The sequence below is a fragment of the Rhinichthys klamathensis genome, unplaced genomic scaffold (genome assembly GCF_029890125.1).
Source record: "Rhinichthys klamathensis goyatoka isolate OS25496 unplaced genomic scaffold, OSU_Roscu_1.1 h1tg000110l_1, whole genome shotgun sequence".
Lineage (NCBI taxonomy): Eukaryota > Metazoa > Chordata > Actinopteri > Cypriniformes > Leuciscidae > Rhinichthys > Rhinichthys klamathensis.
Window position 1 is genome coordinate 911,150 of NW_026606648.1, and position 20,657 is coordinate 931,806.

The 20,657-nt window shown below is 40.6% G+C and overlaps 2 protein-coding genes across 2 annotated transcripts in view; one reads left to right on the top strand and one right to left on the bottom strand.

Annotated features, from left to right (window-relative positions):
* Positions 1 to 20,657, top strand: part of cbln2b (cerebellin 2b precursor) — a 449,384-nt gene that overhangs the window by 422,730 nt on the left and 5,997 nt on the right. The window lies entirely within an intron of this gene.
* fbxo15 (F-box protein 15) lies at positions 192 to 8,159 on the bottom strand. Its single transcript, XM_056254088.1, has 10 exons — positions 8,051 to 8,159; positions 7,866 to 7,955; positions 7,419 to 7,523; positions 7,072 to 7,305; positions 4,537 to 4,737; positions 4,327 to 4,450; positions 1,951 to 2,030; positions 1,356 to 1,501; positions 616 to 740; positions 192 to 527 (listed from the first exon to the last, which is right to left on the bottom strand). The coding sequence occupies exons 1-10, from the start codon at positions 8,125 to 8,127 to the stop codon at positions 258 to 260; spliced, it is 1,452 nt and encodes a 483-aa protein (XP_056110063.1). The 5' UTR covers positions 8,128 to 8,159; the 3' UTR covers positions 192 to 257.

Here is a 20,657-nt window from a genome sequence, read left to right on the forward strand (position 1 = left end):
TTTCTATTATCTAAATGTTATCTGACTTGACATGAAAACCTCTCTTTATGTGACAAGCTGATTTTTATATCCTTAAAATGTAATGATACGTGAAAATGTAGATTCAAATGTTTGGTGATAGAGTAGAAACATTTAGTCAAAAAAAATGTACATAAATTGTTATTACTGACTTAAATTACTGACTAGTTTGCAGCTGCCCTGCTTGTTCTTAAGTCAAATATAGTACAACGGCCAACGAGAAATGGCATGTGAAGGCTTCAGTAATCTCTCCCAAAGTGCTTATTCACTTTGGCGATAGAAATGTAAATCATTAGATTAACCAAAAAATACTGTTCCTTATACTCCATCTGCTTCAGCCTCATCTCCACCCTCCCCTCTGAGTCTTGGTATAGGATGGAGAATCTCTCGCCATCATAATCGTACGATACCGTGTCCTGATTTGCTTTGGTCATGACAACAGGTGCACTCACACACCAAAAAGGCTGCTTGGCTTCATCCCATAGAGTGAGGTTGATCATGCAACAGTCCTGGAGACACCAATTAGACCATGAAAATCCGTACATAAGTTTTGAAATAAAGTACTGTGAATTAAAAAAAAGTGTGGTGATACTGTACCTTGATAGTTCCATGTAAAGCTTCAGTCCTCCAAGGCAAGCTAACATCTCCAACCAGATGAGTATTTAGGGATCTGTTATTCTCACTGATCACTTCCAGTGGTAGATAACCATCAGAAATCTGATCTGGAGAGTAAAACAGAGGTATTATGCACTATGGTACTTCGTTACCAAAGATAAGATTTACAGTGACCCCAAAAATAAATATGGCCAGATTTACAAAACAGGGCAAATTAGTTTGAGACAATTGTGCTGCTTAATATTTGAGTTTTTTCAGGATTCTTTGATGCTTTCAAAGAATCCTGAGTATTTCAACTTTACGAATACCTTTTTAGGATGAATATATATCAATGAATGGTAATTAGGAAGATATGTGATATACACTGTAAGAAAAGTATTGTGAACATTTTTTTTTCCATACATAAATTTTCATAATTAATCAAATATTTGTAAAGAATACTATTTGAGCATCAATACATGTTGAAAAACTGATACTTCAGGAGGGTAAAAACTATTTTGAATTGTTGAATTTTGTCTCAATTTTGCTTAGAGCAGGACAACATAGATATTTTTGAGAATCTAGCGCCATCTACTGTCAAGCATATAGTACCATCAACTGTCAAGTCATCTCAGTGTAGAATTTGCCAACTGCTCAATCATGTGTTTATAAGGTTATCATTCATTTTTATCATCAATTGGACTTTGATCTCTTTTTTTCTTATTATACAGTGCACAATTTACCTCTCCTGCAAAACAGCTGGGAAAAGCGGTCAGACATGACGGCTCTCGCTGTATTGTGCAGTTCAATGTAAGCAGTGTATCCATGGAGACCATACTCCGGGTCCACATCATCAAACAAAGCACTGACTCCGGTTGCTGCACATGGACTAGCGGTATGAAAGAGAGATAAGGAAGGAAAAGAAAGACATTAACTGCAAAGTGGGTGTCAGTGCATCTTTTCACACTAAGGACTGTAGCGACAGAATGGCAGTAATAGAGACGGTATAAGAACTGATGAGTCAGGGCTGTACACAGTGCCCAAATTCACCAGAAGATGGAGTTATTACACCACCAAACTATACTGACGGTGATATATAACTGACATTTAGGTTCTGATTTCACACAAACACATCTGTGATTAAAAAAGGGAGAGAAAATAAAAATTGACCACAGGGATTCAGCAAATTGAAATACACACCAAAGTTTGAGAATAATTTTACAAAAAGTATTTGGTTTGACAATGCCATTAAAAGGGGATCATGCAAATAGTCTTTTGAAAACACAGAAAAAAAAAAAATGCAAATGAGAAAACCGATAAGAGGAAATAAAGGCATACCTATTAGACGCATGAAGACTTCTTTCCACAAGTCTGTGATTGTGCAAGTTCACTATGACAAAAGCAATTCCACATTGGTCCTGTATAAGAAGCACAGAGTTGTTGCATTATCAATGAAATATTATTATTATTACAGAAAAACATTATTAATACTACCACTACCACTACTGCTGCTGCTGCTCCTGCTCCTGCTGCTAACAATATTAATATAATCATAATAGGTAACACTTTACAATAAGGTTTATTAGTTAACATTAGACAATGTATTAAATAACATTAACTAACCATGAGCAATACATTTGTTACAGTATTTATTAATCTTTGTTAATGTTAGTTAATAAAAATACAGCTGTTCATTGTTTGTTCATGTTAGTTCACAGTGCATTTAACTAATGTTAACAAATACAACCTTTGATTTTAATAACGTATTAGTAAATGTTGAAATTAATATTAACTAAGATTAATAAATGCTGTATCATTCTTAGTTCATGTTAACTAATGTTGTTAACTAATGGTAACTAATAAACCTTATTGTAAAGTGTTACCTCATAATAATAATAATGACATATACTTAAAGTGTAAGTGTAGCGTTGGTAAGATTTTTACATGTTTTTGAAAGAAATCTCTTATACTCACCAAGGCTTCATTTATTCGATCGAAAATACAGTAAAAACAGTAATATATCTGTTTCCTATTTTTAAAATACTAAAAAAATATACACTCACCGGCCACTTTATTAGGTACACCTGTCCAACTGCTCGTTAACACTTAATTTCTAAGCAGCCAATCACATGGCGGCAACTCAGTGCATTTAGGCATGTAGACATGGTCAAGACAATCTCCTGCAGTTCAAACCGAGCATCAGTATGGGGAAGAAAGTTGATTTAAATGACTTTGAACGTGGCATGATTGTTGGTGCCAGAAGGGCTGGTCTGAGTATTTCAGAAACTGCTAATCTACTGGGATTTTCACGCACAACCATCTCTAGGGTTTACAGAGAATGGTCCGAAAAAGAAAAAACATCCAGTGAGCGGCAGTTCTGTGGGCGGAAATGCCTTGTTGATGCCAGAGGTCAGAGGAGAATGGCCAGACTGGTTCGAGCTGATAGAAGGGCAACAGTGACTGAAATAACCACTCGTTACAACCGAGGTATGCAGCAAAGCATTTGTGAAGCCACAACACGCACAACCTTGAGGCGGATGGGCTACAACAGCAGAAGACTCCACCGGGTACCACTCATCTCCACTACAAATAGGAAAAAGAGGCTACAATTTGCAAGAGCTCACCAAAATTGAACAGTTGAAGACTGGAAAAATGTTGCCTGGTCTGATGAGTCTCGATTTCTGTTGAGACATTCAGATGTTAGAGTCAGAATTTGGCGTAAACAGAATGAGAACATGGAACCATCATGCCTTGTTACCACTGTGCAGGCTGGTGGTGGTGGTGTAATGGTGTGGGGGATGTTTTCCTGGCACACTTTAGGCCCCTTAGTGCCAATTGGGCATCGTTTAAATGCCACGGCCTACCTGAGCATTGTTTCTGACCATGTCCATCCCTTTATGGCCACCATGTACCCATCTTCTGATGGCTACTTCCACCATGTTACAAAGCTCTAATCATTTCAAATTGGTTTCTTGAACATTACAATGAGTTCACTGTACTAAAATGGCCTCCACAGTCACCAGATCTCAACCCAATAGAGCATCTTTGGGATGTGGTGGAACGGGAGATTCGCATCATGGATGTGCAGCCGACAAATCTGCGGCAACTGTGTGATGCCATCATGTCAATATGGACCAAACTCCCTGAGGAATGCTTCCAGCACCTTGTTGAATCTATGCCACGAAGAATTGAGGCAGTTCTGAAGGCAAAAGGGGGTCCAACCCGTTACTAGCATGGGGTACCTAATAAAGTGGCCGGTGAGTGTATATTTATTTCTGTGATGGAAATCCTGAATTTTCAGCATCATCACTCTAGTCTTCGGTGTCAAGATTTTAATATGCTCACTTAATGTTTAGGAAACATTTCTTATTATAAATGTTTAAAACAGTTGTGATGCTTGATATTTGTGTGGAAATCATGAAACATTTTTTTTTTTCTCAAGATTATTTAATTATTAGAAATGATTAGAAAAAACTGCATTTATTAGAAATGAAATTTTTTTTTTAAATTAAAAGCCTTTTAATCTATCCCTTTTAATCAATTCATAGATTAAAAGTATTATAAAGAGATCATCCAAAATGTCAAAACATCAAGACAAATAGATAAGGCAAGAAAAGATATGCCTGAACAAAAAATACATTTGATTGGCACTCAGCCACTGGACAAAATGTATGTTTGTTCCACAATGTACTCAATTCTAGAATTGGAAAATACCTGCCAGAATCCCAAAGTGACGCCCTGTCCAACATATAGCATCTTGACAATCTTGTCTGCAACACACAACTCGCTGTGTTCTCCTTGAAGCTTTATTTTGGACATAACCGATTTCCAGCCCGGCCTGAAAGACACAAGATGGAAGCAACTACATCACTCACTTAAGTTGGAAAAAAAGGTGTATCTTTGTATTTTTGGCATTTACCCCACCTGTAGGGAGCAGGACAATGGAGGGGCACCCGCGACACTCCACAAAGCTCAAGCGAGGTGAGCTGGTTGAAAGAAGGCCAACTGACAGCGCCCCAGAACACAAAAACAGCCGTACTGCTGAAGAAGGCATGAGACTGCTCAAAGGTGCTCCGCCGTCCTCTCCCATCAGTCACTGTGATCTCCCATGTAATGCACAGACTCCTGCCAGACACACATGACACAAACCCCATCTGACACCTCTGCTCTCAGAGCATTTAAGGGCAATGCCTTTTTTGAAGTAGAAGAAGTGGGGAATTATTCAAGATAAAAACTTGAAACGTAAATACATAAAACCTATCAATAAACGAGAGGGCTAAGCTGACAAAAGTAATGTTTAATCTGTGTATTTATTCTTGTTTTCCTGTAAAAAAAAACCTTGAACATCACTTGAAGATGGACTTTTTTTTTACTACAAAAAATGTATAATGTTGAAATATTACACTAAAAGATAACATTGTCTTGAGATTAGAGCTGAACGAATAATCGTTGAAAGAAATCAAAATCGACCCACATGATCTTATTCCTAAATGACTACTATTCGCTATACTGTATCTATTAAACCTTTGACAAACTTATACCGGAACATTCAGATCTCCATTGGTGCCGCCGCTGACCCAGAGAGAGCAGTTGTCATGTAGGTATGAAACAGCTTCACAAACAATCTTTTCAAACACACAGTTTGATTATTTCTGTCTTACAATAATTCAAATGAACCACAGAAGTACTGGGATAAAAGTTTATAGTTCGATATAAACACTGCTCATTATCATTTAAAGAGACATGCACCGAAACGGGTCGCTGTGAACAGAGCTGTTTTTGAGGAGGTAAAAAGAGTATTGTTTTACACAACCATTGAGGAATTTTAACCAAAGTATGTTACAAACTTTACATGAAGACCCTAAAGAATCATACCAACTTGGGTAAAATGGGCATCCGATGACCCCTTTAAACATTTTTAAACAGACTGCAGCAATTAACATTTTTCAGAACTTCTAATTACATGTTATTTCGTTTAGTTGTATATTCAGAAAAGTGGGAGAATCGTGATCCCTATAAAAATAAAATCATGATTCTCAATTTATCCAGAATCATGCAGGTCTATTTGAGATAATACATTTTGAATTGTTTATTATTAAGTGCATTTATTAAGCCAGTAAAAAGCAAAAAATCTAATACATTTTAGTGAATAAAATGTTGCCAATGGTTAATTTTTTTACTTTTAATATATAAAACGTTAATATATGTAAAACTAATATTACAATTTTAAGTCAATTTGACTAATTTTAAAGATGTTAAATTTAAATAGAAAATAAAAATACATTTAAATAAGGTGGAGAATCCAAAGCTGCTTAAATAATAATAATAATAATAATAATAATTAAGCTGTATCTAGTTTTCCTGTAAACAAATCCTGAGGATCCTTAAAAAATATATACATTTACTTGAGAATCAAAACTGTGATAATACTGAAACATGAAAGCTAAAGGATACTGAAAAAAATTCTGATTATTTGTTTATTTTATTAGTGTCATTAACCTAATTAAGAGCGGGGAAATATTTGTTTGGCAATATACAAGCAATGAATGACATTAATTCAGAAAGAAACAGGGCATTAGATTGGGGAAATACTTAATATGATGCATCATGTGTGGGCACTGGCACCATATGATATCAATTAATGCTGTAAAACAAGATACAAGCAGAGTCCCAGAGAGATTAATAGCTGTTGTTTGTGTCTGAAAGTCAGTGGAGATGATTATTACCGAAGTAAATCTCATCCTCCAGTGTCTTTGTAACTGAGGAACCTATGGGGATTTGTCTGGGCAAGAGGTAGAGGCCAAGCAATTTATTTTTACAATTCACCCAGCCTTCTGAGGGGACCACAATTATTTTCATTCCCCCTGTATGCCGCACGCTCTTTGAGTCGAAAAATTGAGTGGCCCGGCAGCTCTAATCAGAGGTTAAGACAACAGCATGCCGTGGCCTGCAGATCATCAAGCGTGTTTCCGTATCCCATCGCCCAGGAGCACAGAGCAAATCTAAGACGCTGACTCTCACACTCACCTTTAATAAGCCCAGACACTGCAGGAGGGAAAAACACACCTTGACATATATTTGATGGGGAAAATGCCATCTTCAACAGATCAGGTCACAACAAAGACGTTATTTTGACTACAAAGTCTTGTTGCATATTACTAAATGTAGGGATATACAGAAAGGCAGTTGAAAGGAAGAAATCAAAACAACTAGAAACGCAGAAACTATAAACTGCAACTAAACTTAGTTTATGCGTGCAAATTTATATATAGAAACATTCAGATTACATGTCACCATGCCAAACCAATGATATTGTTGTATTAAATGAAGGATAAAATAACCAAAAAATGTCAAAGGGATTAAGAGACACTGATTTTAAGATTTATAACCCATTTAATTAGTCGAAAAATCGTGAAAAATCATATAAACTAACTAAACATAAAAGCCACAGTCTCTAACCTTAGGACTTCCTCTGTGTGACGCGGCAGTCCTGAATAAGGGTCGATGCGTTGAAGTTTTTTTCTCCACTTGTTCACATTCAGGCCAGCAATTTCTTTGAAGAATGTGTTTCTCCAGTATCCCTTTGGCCTCTCCTGCACACCTACCAGGCCAAGATCACGTATTATATGACCTTCTTGGTTGGCTTTCTTCTTTTTGGCATGTTCACGTATGTAAAACTGATACCACATAGAACTGCAGGGACATCAGAATGAGAAGAAAATGATTTTAATCTTTCTGCTTTAAAAGAGACAAAAAAAAGAAACATAAATTAAATAAATGGTCTGAAGAAAAACAAAATCACTCACTTGTTGTTTGATAGTTCATGGAAGAACTTGTTGACAAAACTAATGCAGAAAACAGACCCAGCATCCAAGTATGAGAGAATCCTGAGAATGATCTCTGGCGGCATCCTATTTTAAGTCAGATTAAACAAAAGATAGATAGATAGATAGATAGATAGATAGATAGATAGATAGATAGATAGATAGATAGATAGATAGATAGATAGATAGATAGATAGATAGATAGATAGATAGATAGATAGATAGATAGATAGATAGATAGATAGGCCTATAAGCAGTTTAATTATGAATTTCAGAGGCAACTTATTTAACAACAAACAAAACAAGCAAATACACATTAAAAAAAAAACATTTAACTAATTAAACAGTTAGTTTAAACAAACATCAAATACTTTAGGATCACTTGCTCGGATCATACAAATCATAAAGTTACCTACTCGCAAAACTTGCCTTTCTAAGGAGTTTCCACAAGCCTTTACTCTGCGTTTGGATGCCATTCTGTGGACTGATGGGTGTTGTACAGCCATTTTTGTTTGTCTGCTGAGAATATGAAACACAACGGTCTAGCAGAGTTCTGTAATCTGTAGTGCAGAGGCATTAATGGTGCGAAATAACCAAGAAAAGTAACAAACAACCTGGACATGGATTTTGATGTAATAATTGAGTGTTTCTCAGCATCTTGCTTCTTAGTCTTCACGGATTGCGAAGACATAATTCGTATTTCTTCTGAAACGTGTTTAAGTGCTTCTCAAATTGTTATTCATTCAGTCTTTCTCTTCCGGCATCTCGCTGTCAAGGTAACCAGCCGCGCACGCGCATGTGCCAACCAAGCACTACTTACACCAAAGAATGTTGACACAGGACACATTCTCATCTGGTTTATTTTAATGGGTACATTCCGACACACTGGGTAGGACATTAAACAGGTCAGCATAGAATTATAAAATTTTATTCCAGGGAAAAACTACACAAAAATAAAAATAAAACATTGTTGCTACAACTGTTTTTTGTCTACTAACAGGTGACGTGACAATCTGGAGATTCACTGCCCCCAACAGGCCAGGAGCGGTAATGTTTGTTGAAACGGTCTAATCGAGACCTTTTCAAACTAGGATCCAAGGTGCTTATCGTACGTAAACAATTTGACAGTTTAAATAAATGCTTTTTTTTTTTGTGGATTTTATTTTACTAAATGTTCATGCTCTCATTCCTTGCAACATAAATATAGGCTTATTAGATTAGAATATAGTTGTATTTGTTTTGTGTCTTTTATGGAGTTTTTGCTTACTATTGCTGGTTCACTAGTTGTATTGCACTAATTTGTAAAGCTGCTTTGGATGTTTATAGATGCCTTTATATCTTAGAAAGTGTGGTATAAAATCATTATATTTCATGCATGGTAGGGCCAGGGCCGTCGCTAGTGGGGTGAAAGGTGGTGACAATTATAGGGGCCCCCGCTGCCCAGGGGGCCCCACAAAATCCAGCAGTTATACTATTTAGGCCCCTGTTGTATGAATAATTCTAATATTTATATTAGTTGTATGCCTGAGATTTAAATGAAAACCACAAAAACGTGCAATTTGGGTAAATATTTTTCCAAATATCTGCTTCTCTTACCTCCATAAAAATGGTTTAGTCCGACCTAAAGTATTTATTAATTATTCAGTCAGAGTCAGTGACAAACATCAGATGGACCCAATAAAATTGTAAGTCCCACCCCAGCTCGTGAACAGAACCAATCAGAGTTGAGGCGGCATCCTGAAGTTAACGATGAACTTGGTGGAAGAGCAGGAGACTGACTGACTGAAAAATGTCGGGGAAAATAAAACATAAATCAGGCTACCAGAAATGCCAGGAAAAGACGGAGAGGGAGGCAAGGAGAGTGGTTGTATCCCAGTCGATCAAGACGTTCTTAAAGACCGGTTATATATTGTCTTTTCGCTGGGAATTAGAAAACGTCCGTCTACAGTCTGCCGTACAGTCATTTTTTATTATCGGTGCGCGCCGCAATCGACCGAATGATTACGTGGTCTAAATTCCTGTCTTTTTACACTATTGTAAATAGAGTTTTAAAAAAAGTTACACGAGTCACGACGCATTGCATCATGCATCTGACCTGCCGGCTGATGATATTTAAAACATCGAGAAAACACGAATACAACACACTGCACTTGGATGAATAAATGTATTCGCTTTATTTAATAATATTACCAGTTCCATATTATCTTTATTAAAAAATAAGGCAATAAATGTTTTTTTTTAAATTAGACTGCATTCTTGTCAATTTCTAAATGTTTACTTTTTGATTTATGAATTATAACAGACTGATTGGGGGGAAAAAATATTACTTTTTAAAAATTGGTTTTATTATTATTTAACAATTTCTTGCTTTTTGTTAGTTTTTATTAGTTGTAATTTTTTATAAACATTTAACTTTTAAAATAAAGGTTTTACAACAACATCACCATCTTCTGTTATATGTAGGTCTCCATGTTCATCTATTGTACAGTATATGATATTGGTGGAGGGTGGTGGGGGCCCACATCAATATTTTTTCAGGGGGCCCCGAATCCAATAGCTACGGCCCTGGGTAGGGCCTACATTAAAAAGTTGAAAACGTTTTGGCCTAATTTATGCAACAGAACCTAAAACCTAAATAGACAGACAAACAGACCGACAGACAGAACCGACTGACCAACGGTAGGCGTCATTTACGGGGGGGACAGGGAGGACATGTCCCCACCACTATTTGCCAAGGTCGATTTTGTCCCCACCACTTTTGAAACATCACGCGGTACGGATGTACCAATACAAGTAAAACATCTCCAGATAACTAGCAGAGCATTCGTTTCGTTCGTTTGTTAAATAAGAGGCGATCTAGCGCTAACATGTGTTGTTTTTTTAATCAAGTGATCATGTGCTCGTTGCCTCTGTGATCAGTGGCGCGGATACAGTCAGTGTTCTGTTGTGGCTTGCGCACGCGCCGCAATGTCTTCACTCGGACGCGCGCTTCAATCCGTTGCGGAGATTCTCTATTCGTTCTGGTGAAATCACAAAACAAAATGCAAACAAACGTGTCCCTGCTTGATATACAACCACTGATAAACATTATCGTTATGAGCTGGAAAAAAACTATTCGAGTGCGGATTAGAACCCAGAACCTCCGACACGCTTGGCAAAGAATTCTGCCACTGGACCATTACAGTATACATAGGTCTATATTAGGCTGATCTATGTATTTATTCGCGTGAAAATTCATGACACTAACAACATATTAGATCTCATTGTACGACCAATTAAACCCAAAGTAGCCTACTATTTAACCCCCCCACCCATCACATTTTTGGTCGGACATCATCACATCTTTGTATACATTTTTATTTATTTACATCAGTAGGCCTAAGCTACAGGACATCGTCTTTCAAAACATGACCTGCGCGAAAGAGAAAAAAAATGAATGTGTCATTGTACCCAGCACTTTTGAAAATGCACTTCCGAATGCGTCTCTGTCCCCAGCACATTTCAAACCAAACTGACGCCCATATCTCACGGCAATTCATACGTTTTTTCAAAAAGCGTCATCAGGAAGGACCACCTCAAACCTCACCCCTAAACCGACCCACTGGAGTCTAGACAAATTGTACGAAAACCTGAGAGTGAAGTTGTACGAATTCGTATGAAAAAGCCACCTCGTAAAATACGTACGTATTGTTGTGAGATTGCGTTGGACCGACAGACAGAACCAACCAACAGAGAGACAGACAGAACCGACAGACTAACAGAACCGATCGACAGACAGAACCAACTGACAGACAGACCGACAGACAGAACCGACCGACCAACAGAAATACAGTCAGAACCGACAGACAGACAGAACCGACCAACAGACAGACAGAACCTACAGAAAGACCAACCGACAGACAGAACCTACCGAAAGACCAAACGACCAACAGACAGACAGACAGAACCGACCAACCAACAGACAGACAGACAGAACCTACCGAAAGACCAACCGACCAACAGACAGACAAACAGACAGAACCGATCGACAGACAGAGCCGACTGACAGACAGACCCGAACGATCGACAGACAGAACCGACTGACAGACAGACCTGACCGATCAACAGACAGACAGGCAGAATTGACATTTGAATAAAGCAGAAAATATCTAAAGGAATGTTTGTGGGGTGGTGGTGATGGCACAGTGGATAAGACACATGCCTTTGGTGTGAGAGACCCGGGTTCGAATCCACTGCGAGACACCAATGTGTCCCTGAGCAAGACACTTAACCCCTAGTTGCTCCAGAGGCGTGCGACCTCTGACATATATAGCAATTGTAAGTCGCTTTGGATAAAAGCGTCAGCTAAATGTTTGTGTTTTACTAGGAATTACTAGGCGATCTCAAGAGTGATGGTGGTCTGCTGCCTGTCAGATTAAATAGTCAGAACCGACCAACCGACAGACAAATAGATAGACAGACAGAACCGACCAAACGACAGACAGACAGACAGATAAGACGGATAAGACAGACGGATAGATAGCTAGATAACTATAGATTACTTTTTAGTTATAACTAGAAACAATTACTTTTTCTTATTAGTTTATGGTTGTAAAATATTTTGCTTGACATTTGAATAAAGCAGAACGTATCTAAAGGAATGTTTGTGCATGGCGGTCTAGGCGATCTCAAGAGTGATGGTGGTCTGCTGCCTGTCAGATTAAATAGTCATATAACATTCACAATAATTCACCGTTTCGCGTGGTTGGGGAGAGCTGCTCTCTCTGGGCATGAACAGCTCCGGGCCCCGTGATACACAGGCCCAGTGCCCACCCAGCTTGACATTTGATGTTTTCTTTCTTTTACTCGCCCTTCTGCAGGCCCCAGGTCAGCCACGGCTCTCAGATACTCAACGTCAACCTCCACAGAGCCTGTCACTCTGCACCCACAGTGTGATGCTTGTCAAAAAAGGTGCATGGAGAGTCTGTGAGGAAGGATGATGTTGACTATGACCGGGCCAGTAAACATGCATGATCTCTCAGTAGTACACCTAACAGTAAATGGACACTAAGCATGGTGTTGCTGGTGAAGTTTATTTGTAATGTATTTTAAAACCATAGCTATTTATATGCAAGAACTGTTAATAACATATGGCTGGGATGGCATTGATTGTTCCCTTTCAAGGGAACTTCGAGCTGCGAAATATTTCGGCTTTGTAAAGTGCATTTGGCGGCAGGTCAGGCTGCGTCGTGTCTGCATACAATGTCTATATTGCAGGCATATACCAGGCTGATTTGCTAAAGGACGTGAGCGTGAGTGAGGAGGCAGTACTGATGTGGTTCGAGAACTGCGTCAGGCTGTCGATTTGTGGTAAAATGATTTTTTCCAACATGAAACAGAAAGAGAAAGCTTTCTTTTAGATGATCCTCTCTCCCCTGCGGGGTTATTCAGTGACTTAGTTAATACTGTCATTGATAAGTTCAGGAAGAAAAGAAGCAGGCAGCAGCTTTTAAAAGGTTTCTTCCATTAAAAGTTCACGTCCACGGGGCTGCTGGGCGGGAGCAGCCCCGGCCGTCCACGAGCTCATCGCATAGGCGCAGCAAAGCAGAGTATCGCGTCTTGCGCTCCCCCTGCTGGACAGTGGGACCAGACGCGGCACTCTCAGCCAAAGCTTTTTGAAAAATTGAGCGTCAGCGTCAGTTCTGGCAGGCCAGGTAGTCAAGCCGCTGCTTATGCTATTTGCTATCAACACTGTCCCGTCAGCTGATCTGCTCCAGCTGAGCCGCATTAGCTGGTTAACTCCCCTCGCTGTTCAATGGCCAAAGCTCAAACAAGGCGCCCTATTTAAAGCTCATTCACCTTGCTCATACATGCTTGCTGCTCGCTCTGCTGGCTCGCTGCTCGCTTCTGCTGGCTCGCTGCTCGCTTCTGCTGCAATATTGACACAGGACTCGACGTGATTCATTCTCCATTCATCTCTGAAAATCTTCACGAAGCTAAGTTCCTTTTTTCATTGCTAAAAGCTATCAGTGTGTTGGCAACATGCTTCTTGTTAATGCTATCAGTGTGTTGGCAACATGCTTCTTGTTAATGCTATCCGTGTGGCATTTGGGCTATCTAACTAGTCGTTTTCATAAAAATGCGTATGCGATCATATTGGCTACGTGCGTTATCTGTTGTCATTGGCAACTCGCGTTGCTCACGCTGGCTTTTACCACTATGCAGCGCAGATTCAAACAGCTTGCTGTGATAGGAATTAACTTCTGCGGACTGCCTCCGGACCGTATACAGCTCATTCTTACGCATTGTGCAACAACTACGGCGGCGACACTCGCTCCGGTTTAACCCTTTAAGCTATGGGGCGGTGGTTTCTGCTGCTTACGAACGATACCTCCGTCCCGATGTTCGGGATATTCGGGATATTCTTGACGACCAGAAGCCATGAGCTCAAGTCTCTGATTTGTTTCGTTAATAAAACACATTTGATCATTATTTTGCTCGCGCTTTGCTCAGTTAACGCCCCTGAAGGCGCTATCAGCTGTTAATTTATTCATCTAGCTCGTTCTCAGAGGTGGATTAGTCATCTATCCATAGAGCTTACACTGTAGACTGTCAAACAGTTTAAATACAGATAATCTAGGTAACAGCATGTTTTAGCTATTGCGGTCTTGATTAGTCATTTCAGTAATTAATTAATATTTTACTATTATAAATCGCTAAATTAGGGCGGCTCAGTCGACACCGTTCGAGACACTCAATTTTGTTTTGGGGGGAATAGCTCATGTGGTTAAATAATCATCCTCTGTATCACAGAGGATTTCCAGGTGTGGTTTTGTTTGGGGGGATATTCTAGCTCTCACAGTCTAAAACTGTGTGAGCGTTCCCTAATGCTGCTGCTGCTGTCCTCTGACTCTCTGCTATTTCATGGTGCTCATGAAAGGTCAGAGGACTCCCTGAACAGAGCCATACCGCCAAATTTCAATTCAGGAACATCAACCTGTTTGCAATCTATTCAAATAATTCTTAATTATTTTGTCTGTGTGTTCTTGACTTTATGGACCTGACAGAAATAAATATAATATAATATATATATATATATATATATATATATATATATATATATATATATATATATATATAAAAAGCAATAGAACTGTTTTGAGGCCAGTTATATTGGTCATGCTGAGGGCGGTCTCCACCGAGGGAGAAAGGTGTTCACCTCTTTTTACGGTGCCCATTCTTCCTCGGTGCCCTCAGGGGCCCGTTCTGCCAACCCCGCCTTCATGCCGGGGCGCAGACGGTCCCGGCGAGCGCTTTCCCGAGGGACGCTCGCCTCCTCTGAAAAAAAAAAAAAAAAAGTGAGGGTGGTCCCCATCGAGGGAGAAAGGTGTTCACCTCTTTTTACGGTGCCCATTCTCCCTCGGTGCCCTCAGGGGCCCGTTCTGCCAACCCCGCCTTCATGTCGGGGCGCAGACGGTCCCGGCGAGCGCTTTCCCGAGGGACGCTCGCCGCCTCTGACACTGAGGGTGGTCCCCATCGAGGGAGAAAGGTGTTCACCTCTTTTTACGGTGCTCATTCTTCCTCGGTGCCCTCAGGGGCCCGTTCTGCCAACCCCGCCTTCATGCCGGGGCGTAGACGGTCCCAGCGAGTGCTTTCCCGAGGGACGCTCGCTCCCTCTGAGGAGGGTCTCAGAGCGGTCAAACCAGTTGTTCCCTGCCGGTGCGCCGTTACAGGGCGCTGTGTTTGCTGCTCAAATTACACCAGAGACCAGTCTCGAGAGACTGGTACCCTTAGTAGAATTTGTTTGGCAGAGTGGAAAAGCCTTCCAAGAATATCTCAGTGGGTCCTGGAGACAGTAGTAAGAGGTTATGCGATCCAATTTAGGTGTCGTCCACCGAAACTCAGAGGGGTTCTGCCCATAGTGTGGGCCCCGAGCAGGCTCTGGTAATGGAACAAGAGGTGAAAACGCTCCTTCAAAAGGGGGCTATAGAACGGGTTCCTCCTCCCAGTTTGGAGCAAGGTTATTACAGCCGATATTTCATCGTTCCAAAGTAGGATGGGGGGTTGCGTCCAATTTTAGATTTGCGCCTATAAAATCGCTCGGTAGGGAAGCTCAATTCAAGATGCTCACTATCAAGCAGGTCGTGTCACAAATCAGGTCCGAGGGCTGGTTTGTCACGATAGATCTAAAGGACGCTTACTTCCACATTTCCATACTTCCACAACACAGGAAGTTCCTGAGGTTTGCCTTCGGGGGCAAGGCATTCCAGTATAGGGTTCTTCCGTTCGGTCTAGCTATCTCCCCGTACTTTACGGAGCAGATGGCGGTTCGACATCGAGATGTCGTCCTCGCGCATATCAGGAAGTTGGGGTTGAGGCTGAATGCGAAGAAAAGTGTTTATCTCCTTCCCTGGAGACCACTTTTCTGGGCGTTGTTTGGGATTAGGTCACCCGCATCGCTTCGATTCTTCAGCCTTGAAACAGTAAAGCTAGGCCAGCTACTCACTGTAAAGCAGTTTCAGAAACTGTTGGGTTTGATGGCAGCAGTGTCCAACGTTATACCTTGGCCTGTTGTACATGAGACCGCTGCGGTGGTGGCTCAGGACCAAGGGATTCTCCCCGAGGGGAAATCCACTCCGCACGATCAAAGTCACGCAGCGCTGCCTTCGTGCTCTGGTCTTGTGGAAAGAAACTTGGTTCCTATCCAAAGATCCTGTGCTGGGGGCTCTTTGTCGTCGCGTAAAGCTAACGACGGATGCTTCCCTCACAGGGTGGGGGGCGGTCATGAGTGGTCGTCCAGCCCAAAGTCTGTGGCAGGACCATCATCTATCAGGGCATATAAATTGTCTAGAGATGTTGGCGGTGTTTCAGGCTCTGAAACACTTCCTAGCAGACCTGAGAGGTCATCATGTGCTAGTTCAGTCAGACAACACGTCGGTGGTCTCTTATATAAATCGTCAGGGGGGCCTGCGGTCTCGCCGGCTTTACAAGTTGGCCCGTCAGGTCCTCCTGTGGTCCCTAGGGAAGTTACTATCACTGAGAGCAATGTATCTTCCTGGGTATTTGAATGTGGTAGCGGACTCTCTGTCGAGGCAGGGGCCGAGGCCGGGGGAATGGAGACTCCACCCCCGAGGTGGTGGAGCTCCTTTGGGTTGAGTTTCGGTCGCGCCGAGGCGAACCTATTCGCTTCCAAGGAGATATCGCACTGTCGTCTATGGTTCTCCTTCAGTCATCCAGCCCCTCTGGGGTTGGACGCTATGGTGCAGCCGTGGCCGAGGTCACGTCTGTACGCTTTTCCCCCGATTGCTCTGCTACCAGGAGTTCTGGAGAGGGTTCGCCGGGACGGGGTCAGCCTACTATTAGTAGCCCCGTTCTGGCCGGCCCGAGTATGGTTTGCGGACCTGGTTTCTCTCCTGGACGGCTCTCCTTTGGAGCTCCCGGTCAGGAGGGATCTACTCTCTCAGGCGGGCGGCATGATATTTCACCCCCGCCCAGAGTTATGGAAACTGTGGGCTTGGCCTCTGAGGGGGCCCAGCTCTTAGATTCCGGTCTCTCAACTGAGGTTGTTGAGACCATCCTTCACTCCAGAGCTCCATCCACGAGGAAGCTATATGCTTTTGAAGTGAAAACTTTTCACTTCTTGGTATGGAGAACACCTGTAGGACCCAGTTAACTGCCCAGTGGGTGCAGTGCTGGAATTCCTGCAGGAGCGTTTCTCCACAGGGTTATCCCCCTCCACACTAAAGGTGTATGTGGCGGCACTGGTTGCTTACCACGTCCCTTTCAGTGGAGTTTTTCTTGGGAGACACCCGCTTATAACTCGTTTCCTTCGTGGCACTTTGAGGCTGAGGCCAGCAGTTCGTGCCTGGAATTTTCGCCTGGTATGGTTAAGGCTTTTCTATACCCTAGGCCAGGTTATGTTCCTAAGGTCCCTACTAATGTTGTTAGACCTACAGTTCTGCAGGCTTTCTGTCCTCCTCCATTTCTGTCGTCAGACCAGGAGAAACTTAATTTGCTCTGCCCAGTGAGGGCGTAGACGCTTATGTCCACAGAGCTGCCCTGTGGAGGAAATCAGAACATTTATTTGTATGTTTCGGGCCACCCAGGAAAGGGTGTCCTGCGTCTAAATAGAGAATGAGCAAGTGAGTGGTCGAGGCTATCTCACGTGCTTATGAGTCGGCTGGTCAGCCTTTACCTTTGGCTGTACGAGCCTGCTCTACTAGGAGTATGGCTGCATCCAAAGCTTTATTGTCAGGAGTGTCCCTGAGTGAGGTTTGTGATGCGACTGGATGGTCTTCACCGTGCAGGTGCTCTCGTCCGCTGTGCGCTAGATCTCACATGACGGTCACTTGCTCCTATGGCGACGTGGGTATTCGCGTTCCCACAGCGTTTGACGCAGCTCGAAGTTCCCTTGAAAGGGAACGTCTCGGTTACGTATGTAACCCTAGTTCCCTGATAGGGAACGAGACGCTGCGTCGTTCTGCCATACTCCCGGCATTCCCGTTAAGCGCTCCTTCAGGCCTATCAGAAGCTGATGCGCTTGTGTTTTTGGGGTGCTTTATAGTTTCCTGGTCGATGACGTCACCCGCCTATGACGTTCCGTCTCTCCATTGGGCTGATTCCATACGTGCTTCATGACGCACAACGCAGGGGCGTTCCCAAAGCGTTTGACGCAGCGTCACGTTCCCTATCAGGGAACTAGGGTTACATACGTAACCGAGACGTTTTGAACTGACAGGGTAAGTCTCCCAAGTATCCTAAAAGACAAGAAAACTATATTGTGAAGTGCCTACTATACTTCAGATATAAAGATGCTAAGTCATTCCATTATGAATTTAAGTAACATCCCCATTTCACTTTTTAGAAGCCGTCAGCCATGATCGTCTTACATAATAGTTCCAATTAGCAACTTTGAAGAGTGAGGAAAAGTATTAATTAGGGAGGTTAAGAATGGGTTCAGTGGACATAACATATACTGAGACCCGTCAAACCCAACATTACACTTATACACTCTACAGCAACTCCAGAGCTTCAATGAAAAGCTTTTTGAACCATGGAAACCAGAGAACTGAGAGCTTATTACAAGTTTGTTTGTTTCGGGGGGTTTTGTGTGTGTTTTTTGTTTTTTTTTTCATAATGAGGCTATATGACAATTATGCATACAGTACATGCATGAAACCACACGTTTTAACAGCTTTGTTTCCATCCATTTAACTTTTCAATATCGTTTCTGCTTGATTTTAGGAGTTTCAGTTTTCCAATTTTCTGAAATTCAAAGTTACTGAAGCAAATGCACACACTCTAAAAATTGATGTGTTGGATTTACTTAAAATATATATGCACCATTTTTGCATCATACTTTTTAAGTAATCCCAACTTGGAATAATTTTACTTAAAATTAACAAGAAAACCGTTGTTATATGTACTTAAATATTTGAGTTCACGCAACATTCTTTACTTAAAAATATATGCATCACGTTACATATATTTTTAAGTAAAGAATGTTATGTGAACTCAAATATTTAAGTACATATAACAAAGGTTTTCTTGTTTATTTTATGTAAAATAATTCCAAGTTGGGATTACTTAAAAAGTATGATGCAAAAATGGTGCATATACATTTTAAGTAAATCCAACACAGTGCAGGCCATGTGAGATCAAAACAAATCTTAGTTCTGTTAACTTAACATTTAAGCCCATTTGTATATAAAAATAAGACAATTAAATGAGCTGAACCAACCATTTTAACTTATTTTAGATCTTCAGCTATTGGTCTGCTAACTGCACTGCTCCAGTACATTCAATGTCTTAAAATAAATTAAACATGCAAATCACACACAACAAAGCATTTAACTTTATTATTTTTTTATTTTTTGCCAAAGGTTTGAAAGCCTGAAACCACACATGAAATGTAACAAAATGTGGCAAATCGACAAATGGAAAATCACTTTTAACAGGTCACTTTTTCACCTTTGCAACACTTCTCAAAAGATTTACATTTTTCCAATATTTACTTTTGCAACATACAAAAAACCTCTTAAAGGACAATTCCGGTGAAAAATGAACCTAGGGGTAATTAACACATGGTTACCGAGTTGATCGTTCTCTGGTATGCGTTTTCATGATAATCGAATGTACGTAGAGTTTTATCTCTAAAAACTGTTTAGCTTATAACGCTAGTATATGGGGCATAGAATAAGCAAAAGTAAATCGCTAGTTAATACCACTAACAAGGCTCAAAATAGCCCCACACTAACACGGTAGCATAATGAGGGTCCCTACATGCAAACCGAAGCATTGAGAACTTTGTAAGTGTACAGACAGTTTAATAAGAAGATAATTAATATAGACAGTACATTATGCGTATACAGGCAGGAGCCATTAACAGTCTCGACCAGTCGAGCCACGAACGCCGTGCTAAGTGAGATGAACTGTGACTTGGAATCTCATATGGTCCGTTGTTTCCGGAAGAAACTATTTAAATAAACAGATATAATTCATGCATTTCCATGTAATTAGTTTCACAAACGTAATTCCTATCGACCAGCTCACTTAGCACAGCGTTCGTGACTCATCACCTCTATGCCTTCCAGCGTTACCCCAGTCTGTGAAGGATCATCTGCTGAGCCACCTTTCGTGATGATCCTCAATGTGAGATGTTCCAGTTCCTCTTCGTTCCTATGAGTATATAAAAAAAAACAGGAAATCTGCATTTACTTGCAACATCACTTGTTATTGTTCAGACTGTTGCAAAAAATCAATTGCATTGAAACACAGAATGAGAAAGAAATGTACCTTTATATTTTAAAATAAAATAAATCTCTTACAGCCTCTTACATTTGCAACATTTAAAATGTCTATACTGTCACGTTTTTATCAATTTATACTTGCTGGATAAAAGTATTAATTTATTTTATTTATTTAAAAAAAAAAGTTCTAATTGACCCAAAACTTTTAAATTGCATCTTAAAATATATTCAAATAGAAAACAGTTGTTTTAAATTGTAAAAAATTATAATAATAATAATCACAATATTACAGTTTTTGCTGTATTTTGGATCAAATAAATGAAGGCTTGGTGGGCAGAAGAGACTTCTTTTAAAAACATTAAACAATCTTACTGGTTGTGTGTGTGTGTGTGTATATATATATATATATATACACACACATTTTTTTTCTGGTTATCAAAAATATATCTAAAAAGAAAAAAACAATAATTAAATGTTACAAATTAGTCCATTA